At 40.9% G+C, this 25,588-nt stretch overlaps 1 protein-coding gene across 2 annotated transcripts in view; it reads left to right on the forward strand.

Moving 5' to 3' along the window:
- SHTN1 (shootin 1) overlaps positions 1-25,588 on the forward strand; it is a 70,413-nt gene that overhangs the window by 36,869 nt on the left and 7,956 nt on the right. Inside the window, exons 9-16 of one of the 2 annotated variants that reach the window (XM_040606061.1) lie at positions 8,528-8,674; positions 9,958-10,111; positions 13,132-13,237; positions 15,037-15,119; positions 18,716-18,825; positions 19,486-19,539; positions 22,379-22,499; positions 23,473-23,605. In XM_040606061.1, the coding sequence (XP_040461995.1) occupies positions 8,528-8,674; positions 9,958-10,111; positions 13,132-13,237; positions 15,037-15,119; positions 18,716-18,825; positions 19,486-19,539; positions 22,379-22,499; positions 23,473-23,605 (908 nt within the window). Of the gene's footprint in view, positions 1-8,527; positions 8,675-9,957; positions 10,112-13,131; positions 13,238-15,036; positions 15,120-18,715; positions 18,826-19,485; positions 19,540-22,378; positions 22,500-23,421; positions 23,606-25,588 lie in introns of both variants that reach the window. The other variant, XM_040606060.1, reaches the window with a different exon arrangement.

Here is a 25,588-nt window from a genome sequence, read left to right on the forward strand (position 1 = left end):
ACCCTGCTGGACTTTTGCTTGTTTTTTGCAGAACCCACAATAGTTGGTTGTGATAATCTGTGCAGTAATGAGAGAAGGAATAGCTTTCAGTAAAGGGCAACACTGCATGTTCAGTGCTTTGTGCTCGACTTGTTTGGAGCACGTTGAGAAAGGAAATAGGCTCAGAGTAACGTGGGTGTCACTGCAGCGTCACTGCAAAGACTTTAGAATTCACATCTTAGTGTTTCGTATTAGTGTTTGTGACATCTCAAACAGCCTAGATGTGTCTTTCAGCTCCCTGAAATACAGACTTACTGCCTGTGAAGGGACTTGTTTGGTGGTAGATGTCTTGTCTTTCTAAGGGGCTGAGGTATCTGAATCTTGCCTTCACAGGGGGCTATCCCGTGAATTCAGATTAACCCCTTTCTCGATAGAGTGCCTTCCTCTTTTAGCTTTGCCTTCCTGGGGCTGCGTTGAGGCTGTGGTGGTAGGAGACCAGATGAGTGACTGGTGCAGGCTGCTTTTTGGAGGGATGCCCTTTGCATCCTGCACTTCTGACAAATGAGGAGGATTTGCCACAGAATGTGAGCAATTGGGAGTACAGGTGTGAGAAATAATGGGTGGGTGAGTGTGTGTGCAGAAGCGGAACACAGATGGGGGAGAGAGGAAAGACAAGAAGAGGGAGGGAGCAAGCACATATAGGAGTGAGTGAACGCTTGAAAATCAGAGCTTTTGATTAAAAAATAATCCAATACAGCTTTAATTATAGTCATGCTGCTGGCACCACCATAATATATATTTAATTAATCAAAAATGATCCAACTTCAAACATTAGAATTCATGCTCTGTAGAGGTTCTAAAGAAACTGAGTAAATATTGTCAGCCGTGGTGTGGAGAGGGGGAAGGAAAAAGAAAGAAGGTTTGAAGTGAGTCACAATCCATTGTGAAAGGTACAGGACTCTGCATAAAAGAACTAAATAAATAGAGTGTGTAAGGGGCGGGGACATGGAAAAATCTGTACCTACCTGAATAAAACAGGGTTGTTAACACAGGAATCTTGGCAAGCTTAACCAGAATTCTAGTGTCATGTTTTAAGAGACACTTTAAGATCTCTCAGCTCTTTGTGGAGCAGTTTATAAGAAAACAAAGGAAGGCAGAGAGTATCTTGAAGGCCATTGCAGTAATATAGAGATTAGCCCTGAAAAGCACTCTTCACAAAGATGAGCAAAATACAATACATACAGCCAGAGGAAGCCAAAAGGGGAGGAACACAGTGAGAGAAGTAAATTTAAAGTCTTAGGGATGTAAAAATCCCAGGAGTTTAACAAAATAATCTGGCATAAATAGTTTATTAAGCATACATCCTGCCTTGCAACAATATTTTGTAAAGTGATGTTGTGGTTTAACCTTAGCCAGCAACTAAGCCCCACACAGCCACTTGCTCACTCCTCCCCTGAAGGGGATGGGGGAGAGAATCAGAAGAGTAAAAGTGAGACAACTCATGGCTTCAGATAAAGGCAGTTGAAAAGGTGAAGCAAAGGCTGTTCGTGCAAGCAAACAAAACAAGGAATTTTTTCACCACTTCCCATGGGCAGACAGGTGTTCAGCCACCTCCATTCCTTCTGGCAGGGCTCCATCACATGTAACTTTTACTTGGGAAGACAAATGCCATCACTCTGAAACGTGTGTCATCGTCCCGTCCCCGTTCCCCCTTCCTTCTCCCTAGTTTATATGCTGAGCATGACATCATACGGCATGGAATATCCTTTGGGTCAGCTGGGGTCAGCTGTCGCATCTGTGCCCCCTCCTGACTTCTTGTGCCCCCCAACCTGCTCGCTGGTGGGGTGGGGAGCAGAAAAGGCCTTGGCTCTGTGCACGGGCTGCTCAGTGATAATGAAAACATCCCTGAATTATGAACACTGTTTCCAGCACAAATCCAAAACTCAGCCCCATTCCAGCTGCTATGAAGAAAATTAACTCTACCCCAGCCAAAACCACTACAAGTGAACAGTTCGTTACTGTTTTGTGTGCTGGCATGGAGACAACCTTTGCATCTAAAGTTACTCTGGAAACCTCCTGGATAAGAGGCAGTGTGCTCTCAAAGTTAGTATCGAGCTTTTGTTTTCTGTCCTCTGTATCTTGGATAAATAGAAATGAAGTGTCAAACTGCAGGTTTGTTGGGGTTCCGTTCACTTTTGAGGCTAGTGTAGGCTTTCTCTCAAAACATACAACTGGAGAAAAAAATTAAGGGTTTCCCAAGTGTTTATGGTTGTCTGTAAAATAGTTTGTGGTCTGAGAGGTTCAAAGGAACAGTGATCCAGATGGATTAAAAAAGGGAAGTGAATCTGTAATGTGAATCGTTCATCTTTTCCTTGAGTTTCCCTTCAACTCTCAGTGTTTATGGATGCATTAAACCAGCATACCATGTCTATGTGTTTCTAAGTAACTATTACACAACATTGTGTTTGCCATTTGTTTACCTCAAAATGCCTGCATCCCATACATGGGCCAGTGCACAGCTGCATTACTTAATCTAGGACTGAATCTTCCCTTATTGAAAGATAAAAGGTGGCTATCACTTTAGAAGACTTAGGAAAAACTATTGTCATTCTTAACAGATGTTTACACTACTCATGAGGTTGTGTGCAATGGATTTGGTTATCTCAATGACGTGAGCTCCCCAAGAACTCTTCTTCCTCAGACGTGTTTGTGACCTTTTATTAAAGGTTAATGTGTGAGGACTTCTGCATTAACATGCCACATCCGTGAGTGGATACTGCAAAACCAGCACTCATGGAGCAACTCTGTGCTTACAAGTACCACACTGTGCATTACCAAGGATAGTTCAACAGTGACTGGTATCTGAAGATAATTAATTTGCATTCCAGATGACTAAACTGTGAATAATAATTAAAGAGACATGATAAGTGGTTAGTACGTGAATTCTCCTGAGCTTGGATGTCACCACTTTTGAAGCATGATATAGCACTAATATATTTCATCAAGCTTTTTCCCAAGAACAGGCTTGTGAAATGGTAACAGATGTACGCTCTAGGAAACTATCTCTTTGGTCTACCTCTTTCCCCCCCTACTCCCTTCTCTTTTTTTGTTCAGGCAATTAATCTATTGGGAAAAAAAGTGGAGAGTTTTCCTCCTTTTTCATGTGGTATATGATCTGTTTCTAAATATATTGGATAGTGTCTCGATGGTGTAAGACTGTGAGTGTTATAGAAGTGTTATATACTTCTGCCGTGGCAAAAAGAAAACGGTTTTCTACAGGAAACAAAGAAATAAATTACAATAGTGATTTTTTTTTTCCCTTTATTTTGGGCCTTGGGCAGTTATGTCTCATAAGTGAAAAATGAGTGCTGTAGTTTGACAAATCCTTTTGTACAGAACAGGCTGGTAAAATAAATAATACTGTGTTTTTAAGGAAGTTACAAAACTGATGAGGATTCAGTTTTCTCATGCTCAAAACACATGCTCTAAGCACCTTTGTGGAAATACAGTTAACTCATCTACTCCAGTTCCCCCATTCTAAGTAAATTAGATCTCGTCTTCTGAGCCACAAAACTTACTAATACTACAACTTGTAGTTCTTTAGGAACAGTCCCTTCAGAAGTTGTCTGGCTATTAGCCAAGTAACCAAATCAACTGCATTGTATCTTTTATTAGTCTAAAATGGATGCAGGGCTGAACAAAAACTACTAACCATAAAATATTATGAATTATCTGGAGAAAGAGGAGTGACTGTTGGTTGCCCATTACTATGCATGTGTCCTTTTTCATGATCCTGTTGCTTGGTTTTCTGTAGTAGTCTGAAAATCTGTCTAGGGTTAGTCTTTGGCTCCTCTGAAGGAGGAGCTCTATGAAGTACACTGCCAGAAATGCATTGCTGTGGTTTTCGCATTGTTTGGTTTTTTTGTTAGAGAGAGTCTTGTCCTGTGCCCTCCATGCCCTTGATATTAGCCATTTGGGTAATCTCTTTCTGTCTGACATCACATGACAGTTACTTTTCATAGAAGCAGTTACTAGGGGGGGAGGAATATAAGCACCAGCTACAACATTTTCAGATCCGAGTAATGCCACATGCATTTAAAATCAAACATGTGCTGAAGCAGGTTTTCTGGATTGTGCCCGAACTGCAGAGCCTATTTATTTGTCGTAGCTTTTTTCCTGAGTAGCTCTTCAGACACCTATGAACCCACTAAACCATAAGGAATTTGTAACTCATATGAGGCTGATATCATTGCTTGATGTGCAGCATTGAATCTGAGTGTAGAGGGAGCGTTTCTAGGTCAATGTCCAAACTATGGGCATGTTAATGTGCTTTAGTAAGATACATCTGTTTCTCAACTCTTCCATCAAAAACCCCCACTAGCTATTGTTCCCTGCTGTAATATTTATGTGCAGTGAAGCTCACAAGCCCAGGTGTCCTTGATAATACAGTACAGTTAAGCAGTTACAGAGTTAGTGTATATATATTTATCTTTCCTGATTAGCCATTGAACTAAAATCCACACCTGGAGCTGGTATTTTAAACTGAGTACCTCCTGAATTTAGAGCCATTTAGTGCCCTGTCAAGCCATAATCAGACAAGATCACTTCTGTCCTCCCCTTCACATACAATCCTCCCAACAGGCTGTTCTTTTGTGGAGATACAAGTACCTTAACCCTACCTTTCTTGGGACTTATTTCAGGTCTGAACACAAGACTATAAGGCTTTAGGGTACACGTAATGGGAAAGACATCAGCTCCTGTAAACTATGACAGATGTAAATGAGCGTGTTACCACTCAATGAGGATGACTTACTATATGTCTCACTAGGATGTGTAGGGGATGGAGCAGTCCTGCCAAGGATTGAAATCAGGGCCGACTGTTTAGTTGACTGATCTTAATCTCTTTTCTATTTGAGACTTCCAGAGTTTGACTCTGCCTTGCAACATGCCTTTTGTTATTTTATTCATAGTCAATAGCATTTGCCACTGATGTAGGTTTTACTTTATGCACCCAGTGATTACCTTCTTATAACAGTGCGGCTGTATTGAGACATTCTACTCCCTTCAAACTGTAGCTAAGACAAAAAAGTTATCCCGCATAGCGAGTACCCAAACAATGTATAGGTGGAAATGTAGCAACATATGGATATCAAAGCATTTCCTTTGGCCTCATTTTGCTCCTGGGAGAAGAGTTAGTTGGAAAGCATCCAGTTGTACCCTGAACATTATTTGAACGAGGATCAGAGTTCCCAGGGACTTGACACTAATGGAGTTGCTTTCTAACTTTTTTAATGAGGAAGAATTCCTTTTCCAGCTCTGGTGTAAACAAAAAACAGCTGCAGCGAGCGCTCTTTAGGGTAATGGTTAGAGCAGTGGTCTGAGAATGAGGTGTGGCCCCATTAAGGTCAAGGGAAAAACGTCTGTTATTTTCAGGATTTCACCCCCTTCTCTTTCCCCCTCTGCAATTCTTATGCAAACTCTGCTGATGGAAAGTGGCCAAGTCCCGGATCTCCTGCACTTTGGAGCTTCTTTTTGTAAACTTGGGGGAAAGATACATAGCTGCTTTGAACAACACTTGGAGATTTTTAAAATTTAAATGGTAGCTGTAAGCAAACTATTGTCCCTTGTGATCTGCCTTTCGTTGCAGTCATGGTTTCAGTAGATTCCTTCAGCATCAACTTACATTTCTAGCATTGATTGGGATACTCTGCAGATAATTGTCTAGCAGGTGGCAAAGTCGGAACTAATCCATCAATTGGTTAAATTCCACCTGGTCCAAATAATCCTGTTAGTAGCTGTTTTGCCCTTTCAGCAGTCACTTTAATTAATATTCAGGGTTGTGCAGACAGATTTCTGCCCTGCTGAAGCAGGAATTGATTTTTTTAAATTTTAAGTTAGAATTAATTTCTAAGGTGGTTCTTTGTCCCCTGTCAAACACACAGAGCAACCTCTCAAAAACTTGCAATCAGTTCATCACCAGCTTGCTTTCTGCTTTATCTGTCATGGCCATCTTGTCTAGTTTTTTCCATTCCATTTAAAATATTCTGGTACTTCAAGGACATGTGTGTAAGTAACTTGTGAAATGGATGGGATTCCCCATGAGAAACTGATTCCCATGTGTCTGATGACAGCATTAAGTTATAAGCAACAATTTTTTTGTGGTGGTGAAAACACTTTTACATATGTTGTAAGCAGGAACGTATTTGCAATATCATGAAAGCAATTTATAAAGCCAATTGAAAATACTTCATGTGAAAACTTCTGAATGAAAAGATTTTCAGCCAGGTCTTCAAAAGTATTTTTTTTTATGTTGTTGCAGAAGAGCATGAAACAAAGTGAATATGAATTTTCTACATTTGGTGAAGTATCTGCTCAAGCTGAAGAAATCAAGTTGATCTACTTGATTTCTTCTTGTTTTGGCAACTTTCTGCTCCCTCAGGCTGGAACAACTCTGTTCTGTTGGTTTTAGTGGTAGAAACTTGGGGAACAAAAAATCTGGAGTTATCATCTCAAACTATTTTTCAAATTCCAAAAAAATGAAACCCAAGATTTCACTTTGCGTTGAAAGTTTGCTATAGGTAAACTGTGACGTTTGGTGAAGGTGGCTTCTAGAGAGATGTTTCCATCAGGGTTAAATAACTTTTGACTCACTTAACAGGAAAGCAGAAGGGTTTGAGACAGTATTGAGTTCTTTAGCAGTGATTTACAGGCCTTTTGAAAGTGTGATGTTTCAAACATGCTGTTTTGTTTAAGAAGAGAAAATGTTAAACAATTCGATGGATTGCAATACAAAGGCAAACCTTTATGGGTTGGGGTGGGTAGCTTCGATTCTGAATTTCTCTTGCCTTTGAATTGTTTTTGGTACAGCCCTACTTATTTAAGGTAATGCAAACATAATTGGTTTGACTGGCAGAATTTTGTGATAGGGAGCTGGTGTCCAGTGCACATTTGCACCAGGCCGCAGTGGCCTGTGTGTATTGTCATAAATTTGGTTTTGTTTGTTTTGTAACGAAGTGTGGTACTAGAATCTGTTCATCGTTTCCTCTTCATCGAATACTTCCAGTCCTTTATTGCCTTGCCCTCACGGCACAGCTTTGCCCAATGAAGTGTTCACTGTAGGTTTTTTTAGTATTAAGGCTGCATCAATTGACTCTTCTTGGCACGCAGGGTCGAGCAGGCTGCTTTGTGAGTTAAAAGTTCAGCACGGTCAGCAGGCTTCTCAGTCTGTATGTACAGCTAGAGAGCTGCTTGCTAAGAAGACTCAATTGAAGCGTCTGTGCAAAGCACTGGATGGAATGCTTGCCACAAATCTGCATCAGCTGATATTTCTTTAAAATCCAATTGTATTAAATAAATAAATCATGTAGCATTGCAGTAGCACCAGATGAAAAGAAACCATATGTTGTATCCGTAATTTGGGTGTGTAAATAAATAGTATGGGAACCTGAAAAGAGCCATGGAACTTTTGTATGTCTAAAATACTTTATTCTTAAAGCATTGCCTTGCTTTTGCTGTGCCGTACAACAGTGTTTTTACAGTCGGAGGGAGTGTCTGCATTCTCAGGCTGTTCTCTGTTCTTCTGCTGTAAGTGGCATGCTTTGCTGATCTGTGCACTCGTCTGAAACCTCAGCATGACCCGGTCCCTCTTTTCTGCTGTAAGAACAGGCTCAGCTGAGTTTTTCAAGATGAAGCCCCTGTTGCCGGGGGGGCAACCCTCTACCTGAAAGAGATGCCAAGATGCAGAACAAATTCACTAGGAATTTTTTTTTTTGGCAGGAATCAATCTTTTTTTTCCTGAGCTCCTGAACAGTCTGGAAGGAGCAGATCTTTCTTATGGAAACTGCATGTGCTGGCAGCCTCTGCATCTCTTAGGTGAATCCTAGAGAAATGTGTGGTATTTTTGTAAATATCAGGTCTCTAGACTATTTGATTATTTCCCCCACCCCCAATGTATCCATTCCCCACGTCAAAAATATAACTGAGGAAGAGGAAAGAACACAAGGATCAGAACTAAAAGACTGAAATTGCCCTGAAATGATTACACAGACATGGACTGAAATTCATTTGCCAAAGACTCTCCATCATTCACATATCCAAGTAACTTTCACAAGAAGTGGGCTTTATGCCAAGGCTTGCAGGTGTGTTTAAGGAGGTAGCCTGTGAATTCACAGACCTTTTTTCCTCCACCTAGAGTTCTTTTAATCTCTCTGGAACTCCCAGAATAGGGACCAGATTGTTCCCATTTCCAGGAAACAAAATTCAGAGACGTGTTTAAATTCTGAATGCTACCAACATGCGCATAATTGAGGTGTAGCAGTGGGTGGTTCTATCAGCAAACACCTGGTTTCTTTCAGTGTGAGCTTAGCTCTTGTAAATTTTATTCTCAAACTACTTTTCCCTTTCCTTCTCACCTTCTTCCTCGCTATCCCTACCATATATTAACACAATGTTAATTTCTTCATTTTCTTTTCAGTTGCTATTTTTCCCAGGGTAGCATTAGACTGTGCTTAACTGTTGTTTTTGTTGGGGGTGGGTTTTGTTTTGGCAGATGTTTATTGAACAAAACAAGATGAAAAGGCAAAGTCAATTGCTTCTGCAAAATTCTGCTCCTGATCAACAGCTTTTGAAGGCTTTGGATGACAACGCTAAGCTAACCCACACATTAGAAGAAGAGAGGCTTCAACACCAACAAAAGGTAAAACAGGATTACTTTGCATCTCATGCAGAAGTCTTTGAGACCCTCTTGAATTTAAGGAGTATCATATTTTTTATGTTCGGAATTATTTGAGCTCTTGTGCCCCATAAGAATTCAAAATACAAACCTGAACTTCAGAGAAGGTTGTGATGCCCTTTTTCTGGGTCACTGGTAGCACATGAGTACAAAACCTGGAAGTTTTTTGGCCTGAGGGCTCTGGTTTAGCTAAGTATTTTATTCTGGATGCCAGTAAAGTGCAATACAAGCAGTAAGTCAGGTTCCATTGAAGAAGAGATGACAGGAGAATATTTTGGACTTTGAGTAATATAAAGGGTGTTTTAGGGGGGGTATAAGCTAAGAAGACCAGGAGTTGAGAGGTGGGCAGTTCACATTAGTAGTCTGGACACTTGCTAATGAACTGCATGGGGAAGAGCCAGACATACTAGAGCAGGGAAATGTTAAGTGAACACTGCAAAGTGGTATGATAGGGTCTAAAGCACTAGGATCTAAACAAATATATTCTTTGAAACAGGACTAGATTAGTCTCTAACTGGGAGAAATCACCATTGCTTCACTCCAAAGCCTGAAAATTAGTTTTCCACTCTGTTAATAGAGTAACGCTAGGAAGAGGTAGACAGTTCCAGTGCTTTCATCAGCGCAGTGATACTAAGACTATATGTAATCTTACTTGCTTCTGAATGAGCGTTTTGGAAGGATAATTGCCAGTTTATAGAAAACCTCTGCATCTTTGGCCTCTTGAAGTCTAGAGTAAAATGTATATATTTAGGGAGTGGGGAAGTGATTGCTACTCTGCACCTGAATGCTGCCTCAGTGCTGCAGATGTTCCATAGTTCACCTACTGGCATGTGCATGAGTTGCGACAAGGGAGATTAAATAACAACCTGTCAGTGGAAACAATCAGTGAAAGAACAAAAATGTCAATGTTCTTCTGCTTTCAAATGAAGAAATGTTCTGAAATGAAATTCTAATTACGTGATAAAAAAACTATAAAAAGAAAAAGGGAACATCTTATAGCTCAAATACTTTGGAGCTAAAGACGTATTCTGAAGAAGAGATAAAACAAGTTTGGATCATAATAGAAATTCTGACATCTCTCAGAGAGATCTGTCCAGCTCTCATTCAAAATTTGTCCTCTTTCTGGGACTTGCAGTTCACTCCTAAATCACGTTTTCGGGAATAACTGTGCCTAATGGGTTATTTCTCAAAAGGAAGGCAAGAAAATACCTTTCATTGTAATGAATGCTATTGTTTGCTGACTGCAGATCAAAGAATTGGAGGAGCAGCTAGAGAATCAAGCACTGCATAAGGAGATTAGTCGTCTTAAACAGCAACTAGAACTTTTGGAAGAAGATAAAAAGGAACTAGAGCTTAAGTGTCAGAACTCAGAAGAAAAAGCTAGAGACCTAAAGCATTCAGGTAAAATAATATAATAACTTTCGTTTTAGAGGGACAGTTGACGGGGGTGTGAGTGGTGAGTGCACATCTAATAGAATTATACATGTTACATTTGAGACCCCAGAAGCAACAGCTTTTGTAGCTGAGATCCAGACCTGTGCTTTACAAGACAAAATACAGTAACTGCCTTCAACTACGGTTGTCTAGAATGTCTGTGAAAGAATAACCTTGCAAAACTTCTGTAAGGTACTGTTAAATTGCTCTGAGTCTTACAGATGGAGATATATATCTGTTGTTTCTGTGTGAAAGACACAGACGAAATGTGTACCCGATCAAAATCTATCCTCTTACCTAGTTTTAAAAATTAAAAAAATGGGACAACTCTGCTCTCTTTTTTCCCTCCTTTTTTTGTTGTTTTTGTTTTGCAAAGATGCACAGTGATTTATCAGACTGTGGAGTCTACATTGTATCAGTTGTACAAAAACATCCCGTAATTATCAAGCTTACCCAGCCATTTAACAGTCTTGCAATAGAAGACATCAGTGAAAATAAAGACATGATTTAGCCTGCATACTGACATGTGAGAAAACAATTTCTGCTGATGTGAGAGGGTCTAGGAGGTGTTTCTTTTTTTCTTTTTTTCAAAAACTAGATATTTAAAAGGTAAGTACTGCCTTCAGAGCTCTACAAAAGAAGTTAGCTAAACAAATCTGGTGGGATTTTATGGCTCATATCTATGAGAATTCTATATGTAAATCTCTTACGTGTAGTCAAATATTTTGTTCCATGTCAAGTGACTGAAAGGAAAGGAACAGTCTTGCTAGCTGCTGTGTGCATTTGTCTCTAAGACTTTAACACCCAAAGAATAGGTTCACAGAATATTGAGGACAGAACAACTGTTGCAGTGCAGATGTTCACACAGTTATGGCTGTCAGGATGGTGCCTGGCTTGTCTGCAGCATCCCATGTATTGAATGAGGATATTTCTGACCTAATGCTCTTGATTTAAAATGGATTTTAAAAAGAGCACCTGATGTGTGTGGCTTCACTATAGGGAGTGTGGGGCTGTGGCTGGTTAAGTATTTGCATGTACCTTTGCTTTCAGTCCTTGTTCAGCTGAAGGCCTAACCAGGTGCTAGTTTTAAGTATGACACCTGGTCAGAGAAGCATTTAAGCCCCTGTCAGAGGAGGCCAAAGTCCCTGTCTTCAGTTAAGACTCCATGTACAGCCGCACTTTTCTGAAACATACCCTTAAAAGCAGGATTCACTTTAAGCAGTCTTGCTTGGAAGAACTGCTTTGTGTGAGTTTTACATTAGCAAGCCTTAAAAATATGCCTAGGCAGCATATGAATTCTCAGCTGCCTTGGAAAAGACCTAACCTTCACAGCAGATTCTTTCACAGCATCACAGGGTGGCTGGGGTTGGAAGGCACCTCTGGAGATTGTCTAGTCCAACCCCTGCTAAAGCAGGCTCACCTTGAGCAGGTTGCACAGTCACATCCAGGCGGGTTTTGAATGTCTCCAGAGAAGGAGACCCCGCAGCCTCCCTGGGCAGCCTGTGCCAGTGCTCCGTCACCCTCCAGGTAAAGCTGTTCTTCCTCATATTCAACAGGAACTTCTTGTGCTGCAGTCTGTGCCCGTTGCCCCTTGTCCTGTCACTGGGCACCACTGAAAGGAGCCTGGCCCCGTCCTCTTGGCACTCGCCCTTGAGATGTTTGTAGGCATCGACGAGCTCCCCTCAGCCTTCTCTTCTCCAGGCTAAGCAGCCCCAGCCCCTCAGCCTTTCCTCATACGGGGATGCTCCAGTCCCCTCCCCATCTTGGTACCCTCCGCTGGCCCCTCCCCAGCAGTTCCCCGCCTCTCCCGAACTGGGGAGCCCAGTATGGAGCCAGCACTCCAGGGGCGGCCTCAGCAGGGCAGAGCAGAGGGGGAGGATCACCTCCCTCCACCTGCTGGCCATGTTCTTCCTCATGCCCCCCAGGGTCCCACTGGCCTCCTTGGCCACAGGGCCACTGCTGGCTCACGGGCAACTTGCTGCCCCCCAGAACCCTCAGTCCCGTCCCCACAGAGCTGCCCCCCAGCAGGCCAGCCCCAGCCTGTGCTGGTGCCTGGGGCTGTCCCCCCCCAGGGGCAGGACCCTACACTGGCCTCTGTGGAACTTCATCAGGTTCCTCTCTGCCCAGCTCTCCAGCCTGGGGTCAGGTCTCGCTGGATGGCAGCACATAGGTTCTTCCAGGCTTGTTTGTCCTTCAGAAGGAATTCATCAGCATAAAGATTGTACCTGAAATTTAAAGCAATTTAGTTGATTTAAATTTTTTTTCTTTTTAAGTTTAAAAGTAAATGTTAAAGATTGTCATTTTAATTTGAATCCATCATTATGAGAATAATGAACCTTATCCACTTTGGAAATCATATTCTGTACTTCTGCCATAATTCAGAGCAATTGCTAAAAATTGTTCTAACAAAAAGTAATTTAAGACTTTTTTTTCTTTGTATCTGCTCTTCCCCAGTTGACTGCATTTGACAATATTTCAAGTGCAGAAAAGTAATTTTCACAGTTTAGGTCTGACACGAAAACGGGAGAGAAGGAACCCATTCTGATCACTGCCCAGTTTTGACCATTTTTGTGGGGAAAACCCACACCATCAGCAAGACAGAGATAAGGCTGGAAGCCAAAATTGCTCATTTCTTTCATCTCTTCTTAATTCATTCTCAAATGGAACCTCAAATAGACCATTGCCGGAATGTGATAAACTTTTCCATGCTCTGTCATTTTATATGAAGGATCCTGTATGAGGGAGAGTGTCATTTTAGTTTCAAAAGTAACTCATATTGAAGCTACCTGGTTTAATGAGAATCCTGTGCATCTAGGACATTGTTCTTGGTAGGAAATCAAAAATGTGATATCCTAGAAGTTGTATGGTTTATTCTTGTTGTTTGTTTTTTAGTTAATTAGTAGCTGCTTTGTTTAAACCATCAGAGTTTTAGAGCAGATGTGAGAAACCAAGAACTTACTGTAGTTTGTTTTGTTGCTCTTGTGCAGTTGATGAACTTCAAAAACGAATACAGCAGTCTGAAAATCCTCCACCACCACCACCACCACCACCCCCTCCTCCTCTTCCTCCTCCTCCTCCTCCTAACCCTATACGGTAAGTGCTTAAATCAAAGGTCACAGCTTTAATGCTTTGCTGAAGCAGAATACATTACATGAGCTTGCATCCAAGCAGGAAGAGGGTCTTTAAAGAAAAAAAAGGCTTTCTCCATCTGTCTTGGGCTTTTTACTGGCAGGACAGGCTCTGTGCCCCACCTTGCCAACAGACGAACACCCTGACCAATTCTGAACAGTGTCTGCCTTGCCAAGCCCAACCGGTTGTCTAGGCTGTGACTTTGCAGTAGGAGGGATACCTGTCTTCTCTAATTTCAGAGGTTGTTTTTTTTCTATTCACCTGATAGCTGTAATTACAGATTTGTGAAATGCTTGTCTGAATCTACTGCTAAGAAAATGCCTTTGAACCAAAGGTTATGTTGGGTTACTGTGTGTCCCTTCCTGTCAGATACTGGTGATGAAAACGCAGACTCCATTGAGTTCCCACAATTGCTTTCGTAAGTTAAAAAGAAAAAAAAATATCCCAGAAAATCACCACCCCATCGTCAAGCAGCTTTGGGTGAAATTATCAAAATTAAGTCTGATTTTTGCAAAGGACTGTAAAAGAGGATGACCAATATAGGATGTATCAGGCATTAGACCTGAATTAATTAACTAAGCCCTAAGGTGTGTTTAGCTAATTTTAGGAACTCAGCTGATCTTCATGTTGTCTGCTTGGTTTTAAAAATAAATGGACTTTGACACTTTCTAACCTAATAGAAATTACATATAGGAATCTTGTTAACTACTGTGTTAATATATGGATAGAGATGATTAGTAGGGAGAATTCTTCCCTTTGTGCATCTTGCTTTATTTTTAGAAATCTAAACTAAACATGTTCTGAACAATTGTGTTTCGCCTTTTGCTCCTTTTCTGTCTGTTAACTCACTTGGCTTGTTTGCTTCTTTCTTGCTAATGTGTAGCATGAATTAACTTGGGGTGGTGGTGGTATGGGTTTGGTTTTTTGTGTTTTGTTTTATTTTTTTTGATTTTTGAAACAAGTAACACAATTCATTTTAAGCCCTGTAGTAGCTACATCAGAATATTTCCTTCATGCACTGTGATGTTGATGTGTGTAGAGGTTGTTTCAGAGCCTAGGCGCTGAATGCTGCTTTTTTCTGGGACAGAGTTCTGACCCTTTATGTCAGGGAGGTCACTCTGCTCTGTAAGGAGCAATGTTCAGCTGGGAGTGATATGCCCCACTGACACATCAGATATGCATAGGAGCTTATACTTGGGCTTTAAGATGAATCATTTCTATGCCTGGACTTTTACATTTTGACTATAGTGAAAGGATAGTTATTTGATACCGTAAGAAGATTACAAACTTGTAGTTGGTGAGGAGATACTGATGACCATATTTAAGTGTCCTCTGAAGAATAATACTTCACTTCAATATCTGAAGATTCAATATCTTCATGTCGATATCTATTAGAATATCTAATACTTTGCTATCAATATTCAAAAGAAGAAAGCTCTTCTTTCCTCTTATTATGCTGGAGCAGCTTCAATTTGTCATGTGTTACAATGAGACACTGTCATTTAATATTCAAATCTGGAGTGTTTTGATTTGTGCCTAATGCCTGTTAAAAAGAAATAGATTTCTCTGGTGCATTTTGATGGGAGGCATTGTGGGGGGTAATTCAGAACATACATCTGCATTCAAGAACTGTTAAATGAGTCTTTTGTAACTAGCTGTATAATCAGGTATAAGCAAGCTGTTGTGTATGTCATGTTCAAGTTCATTCTAACAGTGTGTAATACAGGACAGAATGACAGTCTGCAGTTTCATTTTTCCCAAAGGTCTCTTATGTCAATGATTCGCAAGAGATCTCACTCCAACACCAACGTGAGCAAGAAGGAGAAACCTCCTCAGCAAGAGTCAGGTATGGCTCGTCCTTTCTCAAGTCGTGCAGATTATTCACTAGGTACTGCAGATAAAACTAGTGAAAATGAACCGTGCGTACAGCTAGTGATACAAATGCTTATAACTGTCAACATTAACTACTGCTATCCATGTCCCAGCATATTCATCTGCCTTGCGGTTAGAAATGTGGTTGCAGCCCAGGTACATGTGTGGTAGCTTTGGTAAGGAGTAGCTAAGGACTTTGAGTTTGTCTGCTTTGGAGAAAAGGAGGCTGAGGGGTGACCTCATTGCTGATAGGACGAGCGGGAATGGTTCAAAGCTGTGCCGGGGGGTGGTTCAGACTGGACATGAGGAAGCATTTCTTTATGGGGAGGGTGGTCAAACACTGGAACAGGCTTCCCAGGGAGGTGGTCAATGCCCCAAGCCTGTCAGCATTTGAGGCATTTGGGCACTGCCCTTAATAGCATGCGTTAACTTCTGTTCAGCCTTGAAGTGGTTAGGCAGATGAACTAGATAATTGTTGTAGGACCCTTCTAACTGAAATATTTTATTCTATTCTACTGCAAGCTGCCTCAGGATACCCAGCAAACTTATGCAGCCCCTGTAGCCACCTGTGCCTCCACAGCTGAGCTGTTCATCAGCATCCAATATACTTTTTCCAAATGGATTTTAGTATGAACAGTCTTTGAAGCTGCAGATCAAAAACCTTAAAGGAAGATCTAGCACTTGCTGTAACTGAAGAGTTCTGATTTTCCTGCTTCTGGCTCTAATGCTTATCAGATAAGTTACTGAGCTGATCTTACTCACTGATGTGGCAGAAAAAGTTATCTTTCCTGTTTTTTCCCTTGGGGAGAGGGTAAAGATAAGCACTTAGCCGGGTATGGTGATGTGCTGGGTGATATAAATGGATGGGGAGAACAGCATGGTCCAATTTAGGCCCCATGCTGTTACACCAACTCCATGCAGCTTGAGTTGCGCCCTGGCAGTAGTAGTTGCACTATAGTAGCGTTTAGAGGCTCAACCTGTGGCTTTAAACTGGACACACTATAGCATGTAGCTGCACCTACAGTATGTCCAGGACTTTGCACTACCATAGGTTATCTGGAAGAGGCAGAAGAACAAATCCAACAAGCATTAAGCAGAGAACAGGTTATATGCAGCATAACACAGGGAAGTTTCCAACTTTCAAATGGCTTCTTGTTTTTGATTTCTTCTGTCCCAAGCCTCTCCACAGAGCTAGTTTGTTAAATGCTTCAGTTTTCATCCCTCTATTCATATCTTGTGAAATTACCACTCAGAGTTGACTGTAATGCTAATCCTTTAATAATACTGAAAACCTAAAACAAAACAGGATCTTGCACTAAGGTGACTCTGCGTGCAAAGTAACAGCTGAAATTGCATTTTATTGTTGTTAATGGAAGCTGGAAACCTAGTAGGTTGAGAACAGGAGTCAAGTACAGATTTACAAATGAACATGAGTGCCTGAAGAATCAAAGCTAGTTAGACAAGCATTGCCAGTAAAATAACTAAGTTTTTTTCTGGCTGTTTCTCTCTTTCCTTCTGAAATAGGGAGTTTGTAGTCAATTGCTTAACTCATTTGCTGCCACTTAAACAAAGGGGGCTGCAGGAGGGAACCTGGCTGAAACTGTAGGTATAGGATATAACTGTTAAAGAAAAAAATTGCTGCTAGCAGACTGTCATGGTCTGTAACTATTGCTGGATTGTTGGATGGGACCAACAGGCAGGATGTGAAGGACAAGAAGTATTACCCCTCCCATTTTCAGGTGAAGAACTGAGGAATCAGGTGACTTGGGCAGGTCCTGGCGGGGACCTTTGGGAACTCATTACCAATCTGAGAGAAATAAAGTTGTTTGTCTGGGTAAAATAATCAGAGAAGTGACCTTGTACTGAGGTCTCTGATGAAGAGTCACTCTTATATTTCAGTAAAAGTTCAATTATGTTGCCTTCATTTATCAGGTTTCCTTATCTTGAAGCATCCTAGATGTTTTGATTACACCTTTTTGTTGAGACTGTTACAAACAGTGATTGCAGGAAATACTATGAAATTCACTATAAGTTCTCTACACCCCATTTTTTCATTATTTATTAGCAAACTTTAAGAGTTCTGACCTTTCTTCAATCACATATGAACTGCTTTTTCTCTTAATAGTTGAGCTGTTCCTAAAATAAAAATATAAAAAGGTGGAAAGTTCTGTCTTGATCTTGTTATTATATCCAACTTGAGGCTTATTTTGACCCTTGTTAAGGACTTAGAATGAGTGGTTTCTATCCCATACCACCAATTATGCTTTTATATTTGAAACAGCCTGTTTGTGAAATTAAAGCCTGACATTAAATCGGCTTAGAATACAGAAACTGCATTTCTATGAATCATCAATAGTACCCTGACAAGTGAGAGAGCGAAAGTCTATTTAAAATTCCTGTTATATAAGGTACAACATTGCGGCTCTGAATACCATCAGCCGTTATTTCTCCATGTATTTGCTTTAAGTACTCTTCCCCCCCCCCCCCCCCCCCCCCCCCCCCCTTTTTGGTATGGCATGTTAAATGTCTTTTGTTACATTATCCAGAACACTGATAAGTTAACAGGTATTGTTTAGGTTCATCACACAGCTTCCCACTTCATCTGAATATTTTGCAGTCCTGATACTCAGTCTCTTGAAAAGCAACCATTTCCTTTCATGGTATTTAAGTTTTGCACTCTGACTTCATGCAGTGTTCTTTAAACGTGTTTTTAGTTCAGTCTGAGATGTTGCTGTATCATTCCAGCAAGGTTCTCAAACCCATGTGAAATACAAGACATGTTCGGCAGTCTTGTGATGGGCTGCGTGCAGGCCGTGTGTGGGGCATTGTGCACTTGTCCTGTTTCAGTGAAGCTGGGGAAATTTCTGCTGAGCCAGGGTGAAGAGGTACAGTGGAAGTGGGGCTGTATTTTCAGCCTGTAGCGCTAAACTTTTGCAATTCCAAAACTGTTATAGGAGCTTTGCATTTTTCAGGATCTGGGCCCTCCTTCTGTCCAAACTTCTTCAGGCATTTGCAAAGTCCACGGCTGGATCCTCAGCGTGTGTAGATTGGCATATTATCCTTGAAGAGCTTGTGACAGTGTAGCTGATAGCAAAGATCACTGACAGCGCTGTATCCAGGACCTAGAATTCCTGATAACTAGAGACGAGGTTACTGCTTTCTGCTACTGTATATAGATGCATGCAACATCAGGTGAAGTGCCTCTTTTTGGTGGGAAAAATTAAGAGTAAGATAGTGATCGTGTAAGAAAGACCCTGTGAACAGCCCACTTACGGGGAGAAAAGTAAGCCTATATATTTATGGTTATCATTGCCATTTTCAATAAAACCGAGGAAAAGCATGGATTTGGGTAGTACCTGAGCAGTATGCCCACACATGCAGGCATGGAGTATAGCTAAGTACATTGTATACGTAAATACTGTTTCATCATTAAAACTAATTTATGATTATGGTAACTGTTTATGGCAAGCAAGCTGATTAGTAGGCTATCTGTTTAACATGTTTTTTTCTTTGTACTATTTCTCTGTATTTATATCTGGAACATGATATGCTTTTTGATTTTCGGAACAGGTGAAGAAGTTACGGATCTGAAGAGACAAGCTGTTGAAGAAATGATGGACAGAATTAAAAAGGGAGTTCATCTGAGACCAGTCAACCAGTCAAGCAGGCCTAAAACAAAGGTTTGGAATAAATAGCAGAGCAATGATATTAGCCAAGTACACTAATTTACACTGAAAATAAATCAGAGTTTCTGTGAAACCTTCAAAAGAATACATTTATCTCACCTCATTTGCTTTGCTTGATTTTGAATAAAATAAATTAGAGCAGCATATGCCTGAAGAACAGAAAAGGAAGCGAAGCCAACAATAAGTAAATAGAAGCCCAGTTTCTTTGACAGAGAAAGGAACTGAAAGCAAACATCTTGTAAACAAACAGCTACTGAGAAACAAAAAGCACAGAGAGAAAACAGGATTCTGCCTGAACCGAAGGGGGTGATAAAGAAGTAGATGGTATTTAGCAGTATTTCTTCCTTTTATGCAACACTTAGCACTAATACCTGAATGTAGCTACTATAAAATATTGCTTACCGTCTTCACAAAAGCATGACTTTTCTTTATGTGTGTAGGCTGTGATTCACAGTCTTAAGAGCTCAGACTCTTCCATTCATCTGTGTAAGACTATAGATTGGACGTTAGCCATGTGCCCAGGAGAGGAGAGAGCAGAGGAACGTAACACAACTGTACGCCTGTGTGGCAGACCCTCGTGCGACATCTGTCTTCAAGTACAAAGTCTGTCACGGTCCATTTCATGTGTTTTTTAACATGCATGTGTTTTTACAGCCAGAAACACCAAAGCCCTCTGAAAGTGCAATGAAAGAATTAAAAGGGATTCTGGTAAGAAAACTTGTGGTTTATATTTCATTTTTTCTTCTCATTGAGCTGACAGGGCCTTCTGTGTAAAATAGACGAGTATTTGAAACTTCTGCATTAGTGTTTTGGTTTGAAGCTTTAGAGCAGCTTTGGAGTGAATCCCTTGATTCCACTTTTTACTTTGGTCAGACTGAAAGATTGGTTTTGGTCTTGCGAACAGAATTTATTTTGGAGAAAACTAGTCTGTTAACTCTGCTCCCAGATTTGTATGTTCCTGCCACTAGAGGGGAGGTTATGGTCCACACCTGCCATAGATCTTTTGGAAACTATCCAAGTACTCACAGTGGGAATGCTTAGGGAGTGAGAGGCAGCTGAATATATCTAGTCCAAAGTGAAGCCCCCGGACAGCGCATATAGTAGACATAGGGTTCTCCTCATCAACTGCTCTGAACTCCTGCTCTCTCCTGAGGCACCGAATTTCTTGTTAACATAGACGTAGCCTAAACAGAGCAAGAGCTCTCTAGTCTTTCTGCCTTTATAAGTTGAAAAAAATAATTCTGAATAGCTGTCCACATACCCATTGATCACTAAATAAAAACATCAGGTGTGTATTTGGTCCTGCTCAGAGCAATGTGCTAAGTTTGTTCCAATTCCATCCTTTGCTCATACATTGCATTGCTTATTTAACTGGTTGCTTCTTTTGCACAAGTGCTAAAATTGTATCAAACATTCAGAAGGAGCTGTAGTTCTTGCTTGCTCCCTGACTTCTGTGACCCTGAAGCTTTTAAAGTTGAAGTGTGACTTTGGCACATCAGGTGAAATTTTGCCTTTGTAAGGTGAAATTCTGCCTGAACCGAAGCAAAATACTTCACATTCACTCTACAGAAGGTAAGGCTAGTCATTCTACTCATCCATTGTAGCACCTAAACAGACCTTATGAAAAATAACTTCAGTGCTGTGTTGGGTAGTGCAGCAAGGAGCGTAGCCACAGCCTGTGCTGCCATTTAAAACCATGAGTGCGGCACCAACAGTGTGTTAAACTTACTGTTCTCCAGTCACATGAAAGCAGGGGAAGAAGGGAAGAAATCATCTACAGGGCCACCAGACCTTAATGCTAAGCTGTAATTAGAGGGACACATAACTAAATGTTGAGGTAAATAGAAAAGAAATAAAATGCAACGTGGAGATTATGTTTTAAACAAAACTCTGTAATTATAGGAATATTTCATATGGCGTGCTGTTTGGACCAGTGAGGGCTAGACTGAACAATCCTGCTTAAGGTCCTTTCGTTTTCTAATAGCTGTTTAATTTCTTTGACACTGTATCACTGACATCAGGGGAGACTTGATTATGTACTTCAGAGGGAGCAGAGAGAAGCCTACAGTCACTGTACTGCTGTATCTAGCTTGTTGCTTTGGAGCCCTTTAGGATATTTGCGGCGTAAGACAAACTGTGTAAAATCCAATTCCAATCTATTCTTGAGACCAGTCATTATGCACAGTCAGACAACAAACATGGGGGTGGGATGTGATGGAGTAAACATTTGTTGTTACTATGCTAATTATGCATTTCATGTAGACCTCCATATAATTGTTACAAACAAAACACATTTATGTTCTGTAAATTGCAGACTTGAGTGACTCTGTTGTGTACATTTGTGCAGATCTGGAGCATACTACTAATTAATAATGTACCTGCCCAGTTAAATTTCAAGTATTTGCCAAAGAAAATACTTTAATTTTTGGGTGGTGGTGAAGAATTAGTTACTTTGCTGGGAACCTGAAAGTAGCACAGGTTTTGCAACTTGTGATGCCATTTTCTTTTGTCATTTGCTATTTCTGCTCAGAATATATGTGCTTGTCAAAAAAAGATGTTAAGAGTATGTTATTTATACTTTGGAAAAATGCTCTGTGAGTCTGACATTTTTCGAAGGCTGAATGAACAGGGTTCCTGGGCATCCCTAAAGATGGCAAGACTCAGAGGGAGAATGAAATACCATATAGGTCCCAAGTTTTCAGTTGCATTGTAAACATTTTAGGGAAATTTTACAATCAAGTGGGTGCTGATCCAGTAACTGACTTTTGTCAGTTGGGAAATGCATGCAGTGTGCACTATGTGCGTGTTAAAATTCCTGTGGGCAAGTCTGTGAGGTTTCAGGCTTTGATTAAAGCCTTTCCTCTCACACCTTAAGAGAAGCGCTGCTGGACTTGCAGCTTCACTGCTACAAAATACCGGTTTTGGCATAAGGCACGAGTAGCATGCATTTCTATTTTGTGTGTTTAAAAAGCTTGAGATCAAACTCTGTATGTAAGAGAAGCCATGAAGTATGTGGATATAGGGTCAGGGTTATGGCAGATCAGCTAGATTACAGAATATAATAATGCGCTGCAGTTGCTGCTAGTACCTATTGACTTCTACAGATAGGTGCGCACACCAGGATGGAGCAACACAGGACCAGCACAGAACATATGCAGCAGTAAAATATGAGTCGTTGGCTTTCTGCTGATAATGGGCATGGTAATGCTCTAGCAGTTTATTAAGATCCTTTAAACGTTAAGATGGAGGAAGTTGGCAGTTCCCTGCAAACATCAGAATTTGTTCATTAGTGATCCAGAGCATCACTCTTAAGCCCGATATCAGCCCTGTAATGTGTAGCTAAGTATGGTTAATCCCTACACCAGGAAATCCAAGTAAGGGGAGGAGTGGTGAGCCAGCCCCCAGATGCTCACTGTTGTACTACTGGAAGAGCTTCACACGCTGGTCTAGAACTGCAGTTTAAAAGGTTATCATGTTGTGCATATGGGATGTTTGGCAAGGCATACTATGTCCTCGGAGAGCTTCTCATGCCTATTTCTTGCTGTAGGAAACACTGAATAAATCCACTAGTTCCCGAAGCTTGAAGTCCCTTGAAACAGACAGCAGTGAAACAGAGCTGGAACGAGTTCTGCGACGCCGGAAAGTGACCACTGACCAGGACAGTGGCAGTAAGTGGCTGGACTCCTTTGTAGTCCTCTTCCTCTCTCTTGCATTAAGTGACTCTTGAAGCTTTACTTTCTCTTCCAGACCATTGCCATTTCAGCCATTATGGAGAGCCCTGCTTACTTCTACAGTGACTCACTTCCCCGTCACACCTGTCACTTTTCATCCCCATTTTCTCCAAGAGATGCCTCTGTCGGGATTTTCTGCGCACACAGCCATATACACAGAGGTTCCTCTGTCCTGCCTGGAGCTCAGACATTGTTATTGCAGTTAATAGTCTGAGCCTACTGAGAAAATACTCCTTAAAGTAATGGTAACCAGAGAAATGAGGATTTAGGAGTAATATTTTGAATTAACCTCTTCTGCAGAGCAAAGGTCTGCAGTTCTTAAAATGTGCTTTATTATCATCATCTGTAAGGAACTGTTGATGTTCTGCCTAGTTAGAAACAGTCTGTGCCAGTGTAAGGCCATGCAATAGTTGATGCAGATGTGGCTGGTTTTAATGTCACTGTGTGGATTTAGCTTGGACTCTGTAGCTGGACAGTTCACTCAGGAGTATGAGAACAGGCTTTTTTGTCAGTGGGCTGGTTCTCGCTCGAGCTGTACTTTGGGCTGGGAGAGCACTGGCAAGTTGTGGCGTGGACGCGTTGCATGGGCAGCAGGACTCGCCATCCCACAAGGCCAGGGGATTGCGTGCATGACGGTGTCAATATAGCAAGCCCTGCTTGGGGTACAAGAAAGGGTTAATCTTGGCAGGGAGAGCAGAAGCTGCAAATGCTGCATTTTGCTAGTCTCCATGCACTGGAGGCTTTTAGTTAAAATTTCATTTTGATTCCTTAGTTAGCTTGAATTCTGCTATGCTTATGTGTTGTTTTCTAGACTGGTCAATCTAGACGACAGAAGCATTAAACTTTCTTTGGATTTTAGGTCCCACTGGAATCTTGGCCACATCAGAATCAAAATCTCTGCCTGTGCTAGGTTCGGGAGCCAGTGCCGCACAAACAGCGCTGAACAAGAAAGACCTGGAGACAGAATTCAGTCCCAAAGTACCTGACTCGGGTCCCATCTCTAATGAGCTTAAGGGCGTCACGGGCTCCAAGCATACATTACAGTAAGTAGAATATGGATTTCTAGATAAATTTTAGTACCAGATCTGTTTAGCTGGTGCGTTTTGAAAGTGATTTAATACCAGTTTTGGTTAACAGGATAAAGGTACAGTCTGCAGCTGTTTACCACTCACTGACTCTTCAAATAATTTATAGCCTCATGTGGAAGTAGAAATTGAATTCTCTGTAATAAAGCCCATTTCCTGTAAAATCTGTGAACATTCTTCAAAAAAAGTTCATCATCTTTGCCAAAAGAGACCTCAAGAGTTTGAGGAATGGCAAAGTTGAGGGGTCTTTCCACATCCTGAAGAGAAGAGGGATGATAGTTATATAGTTAACTCTTGATGTAAAAAATAGGGTAATTCTAGCACAATATTTTAAAACATACTGTCATGTAGGTCATATTGGTCTGTATGCAGGTGCTCAGGGTAGTTTCTGTTGGACCAAAACAAGTCCTATTCCTCTTAAATGTTTGTTGGTAAAAATTCTGAATTACCTTGAAATCGCAAGATTAAGAGTATTCAAAAGCTACAAAAAATATAGTTAGTGCCGCATTTGCACAGATGGGCAGAAGGATCTTTTGTCCCAACAGATTGAAGACCCAAGGTGCCAGTTAAGCATCAAAGAGTTAAACCTGCTTCAGAAATATTTATTTCAGACAGATCCCGTGGAGGATTGGTTTGTTTTACAACAATACCAAGCTCCTTTTGAAATTAGGCTGTGCACTTGCTTCAGTTCCCTTGCCAGGTTGTTTGTCAGTTTGTCACTTCAAGAAAAGGAGATAGTTGAGACAAATCAGATCAGCAGAATATTGTAATCATGGCTAATTAAACCTCTGATTTCCTGCTCTGTCAGTTAAAAAATATCACCAGTACCAATTCTAGAAAGTATCCATTGCTTGGTTCAAAGGAGTAAGTAATGACAAATGAGCTGGAAATTCAGTTCGTATCTATTTTTATGAATTGATAGTTACTTCACTCTCTTGCAGGTACTTTTATAATTTATTTTTGAATGGATAAAGAGCCCAATTTCCTTTTGTGCTGTACAGTATTTAAGTCACACCGAGTTTTAAAAGCAGGATGTCTTTTACAATCATATGTGTTTTCCCCTTTTATTTAATTTAAGTATCCCTAGAAGAAAGATGATCTTCATTTTAATTTAATCAGAAAGATGAAGATTTGTTCAACAGTTAATTTGACATGAATAATGCCATTACATTTTCTTGAACTGCTACCCTGACAGAAAGGTGAGGTTTTTCCTGAAAAATACTGTTTGTAATTTGTGGATTTCTACAATTTTGAACAGATAACCTTTATCAGAAAATACAGCAACTCCTACCACCTTTTGTCTACCTTTATTCCACCAAACTAAGTGGAAATTGCATTTACAAGAAAGGAAATGAAATAATTGCAGGCCCCAAGGTCTCGCAGAACGCGTGGTGAATTGACAGTGAAAAGGATCTTGTGTTGACAGTCACAGTTGTTATGTGTTATAAAAGCATATGTGAAGCGCAATTTATTTCTCAGCTTGCCTATTCAGTGACATCCTGAAAGACACATTTCGCTTTAATTTATCTGTTTAAAGCATTAAAACAAATGTAGTGGGCCAGATTCCTTAGTGCTGCAGGGCTGCTTTGCACCGCGTCACTGGTGTAACCTGCGTATTAGAGAGGCTCATCTTTGAGGCTGGTGTTCCAGCAAGCGAGAAGATGCTGGGGCTGTCAGACTTCCACTGCTGGCCTGGCAGGGAGGAGCAGGAGTAACCTAGACGTTTCATACCGTGTTGAAGTGCAATTAGTTTTCTTTTTCCTCCTGGGTACTGTTTGCAGCAAAGGTTAGTAGAGGCAGCCTCCGGGCTCCTAGGTGTGTAAGTGTTGTTTTGAAACAAGGCTCATTCAAAGCAGACATCAGAAGGAAGTTCATTTGGCTATCACATCTGACTACTTGGCTCTGTAATTAGGCAGTTTTCTGGGCTTCCCTGGGTACATC

The sequence above is a fragment of the Falco naumanni genome, chromosome 9, assembly GCF_017639655.2.
Source record: "Falco naumanni isolate bFalNau1 chromosome 9, bFalNau1.pat, whole genome shotgun sequence".
Classification (NCBI taxonomy): Eukaryota; Metazoa; Chordata; class Aves; order Falconiformes; family Falconidae; genus Falco; species Falco naumanni.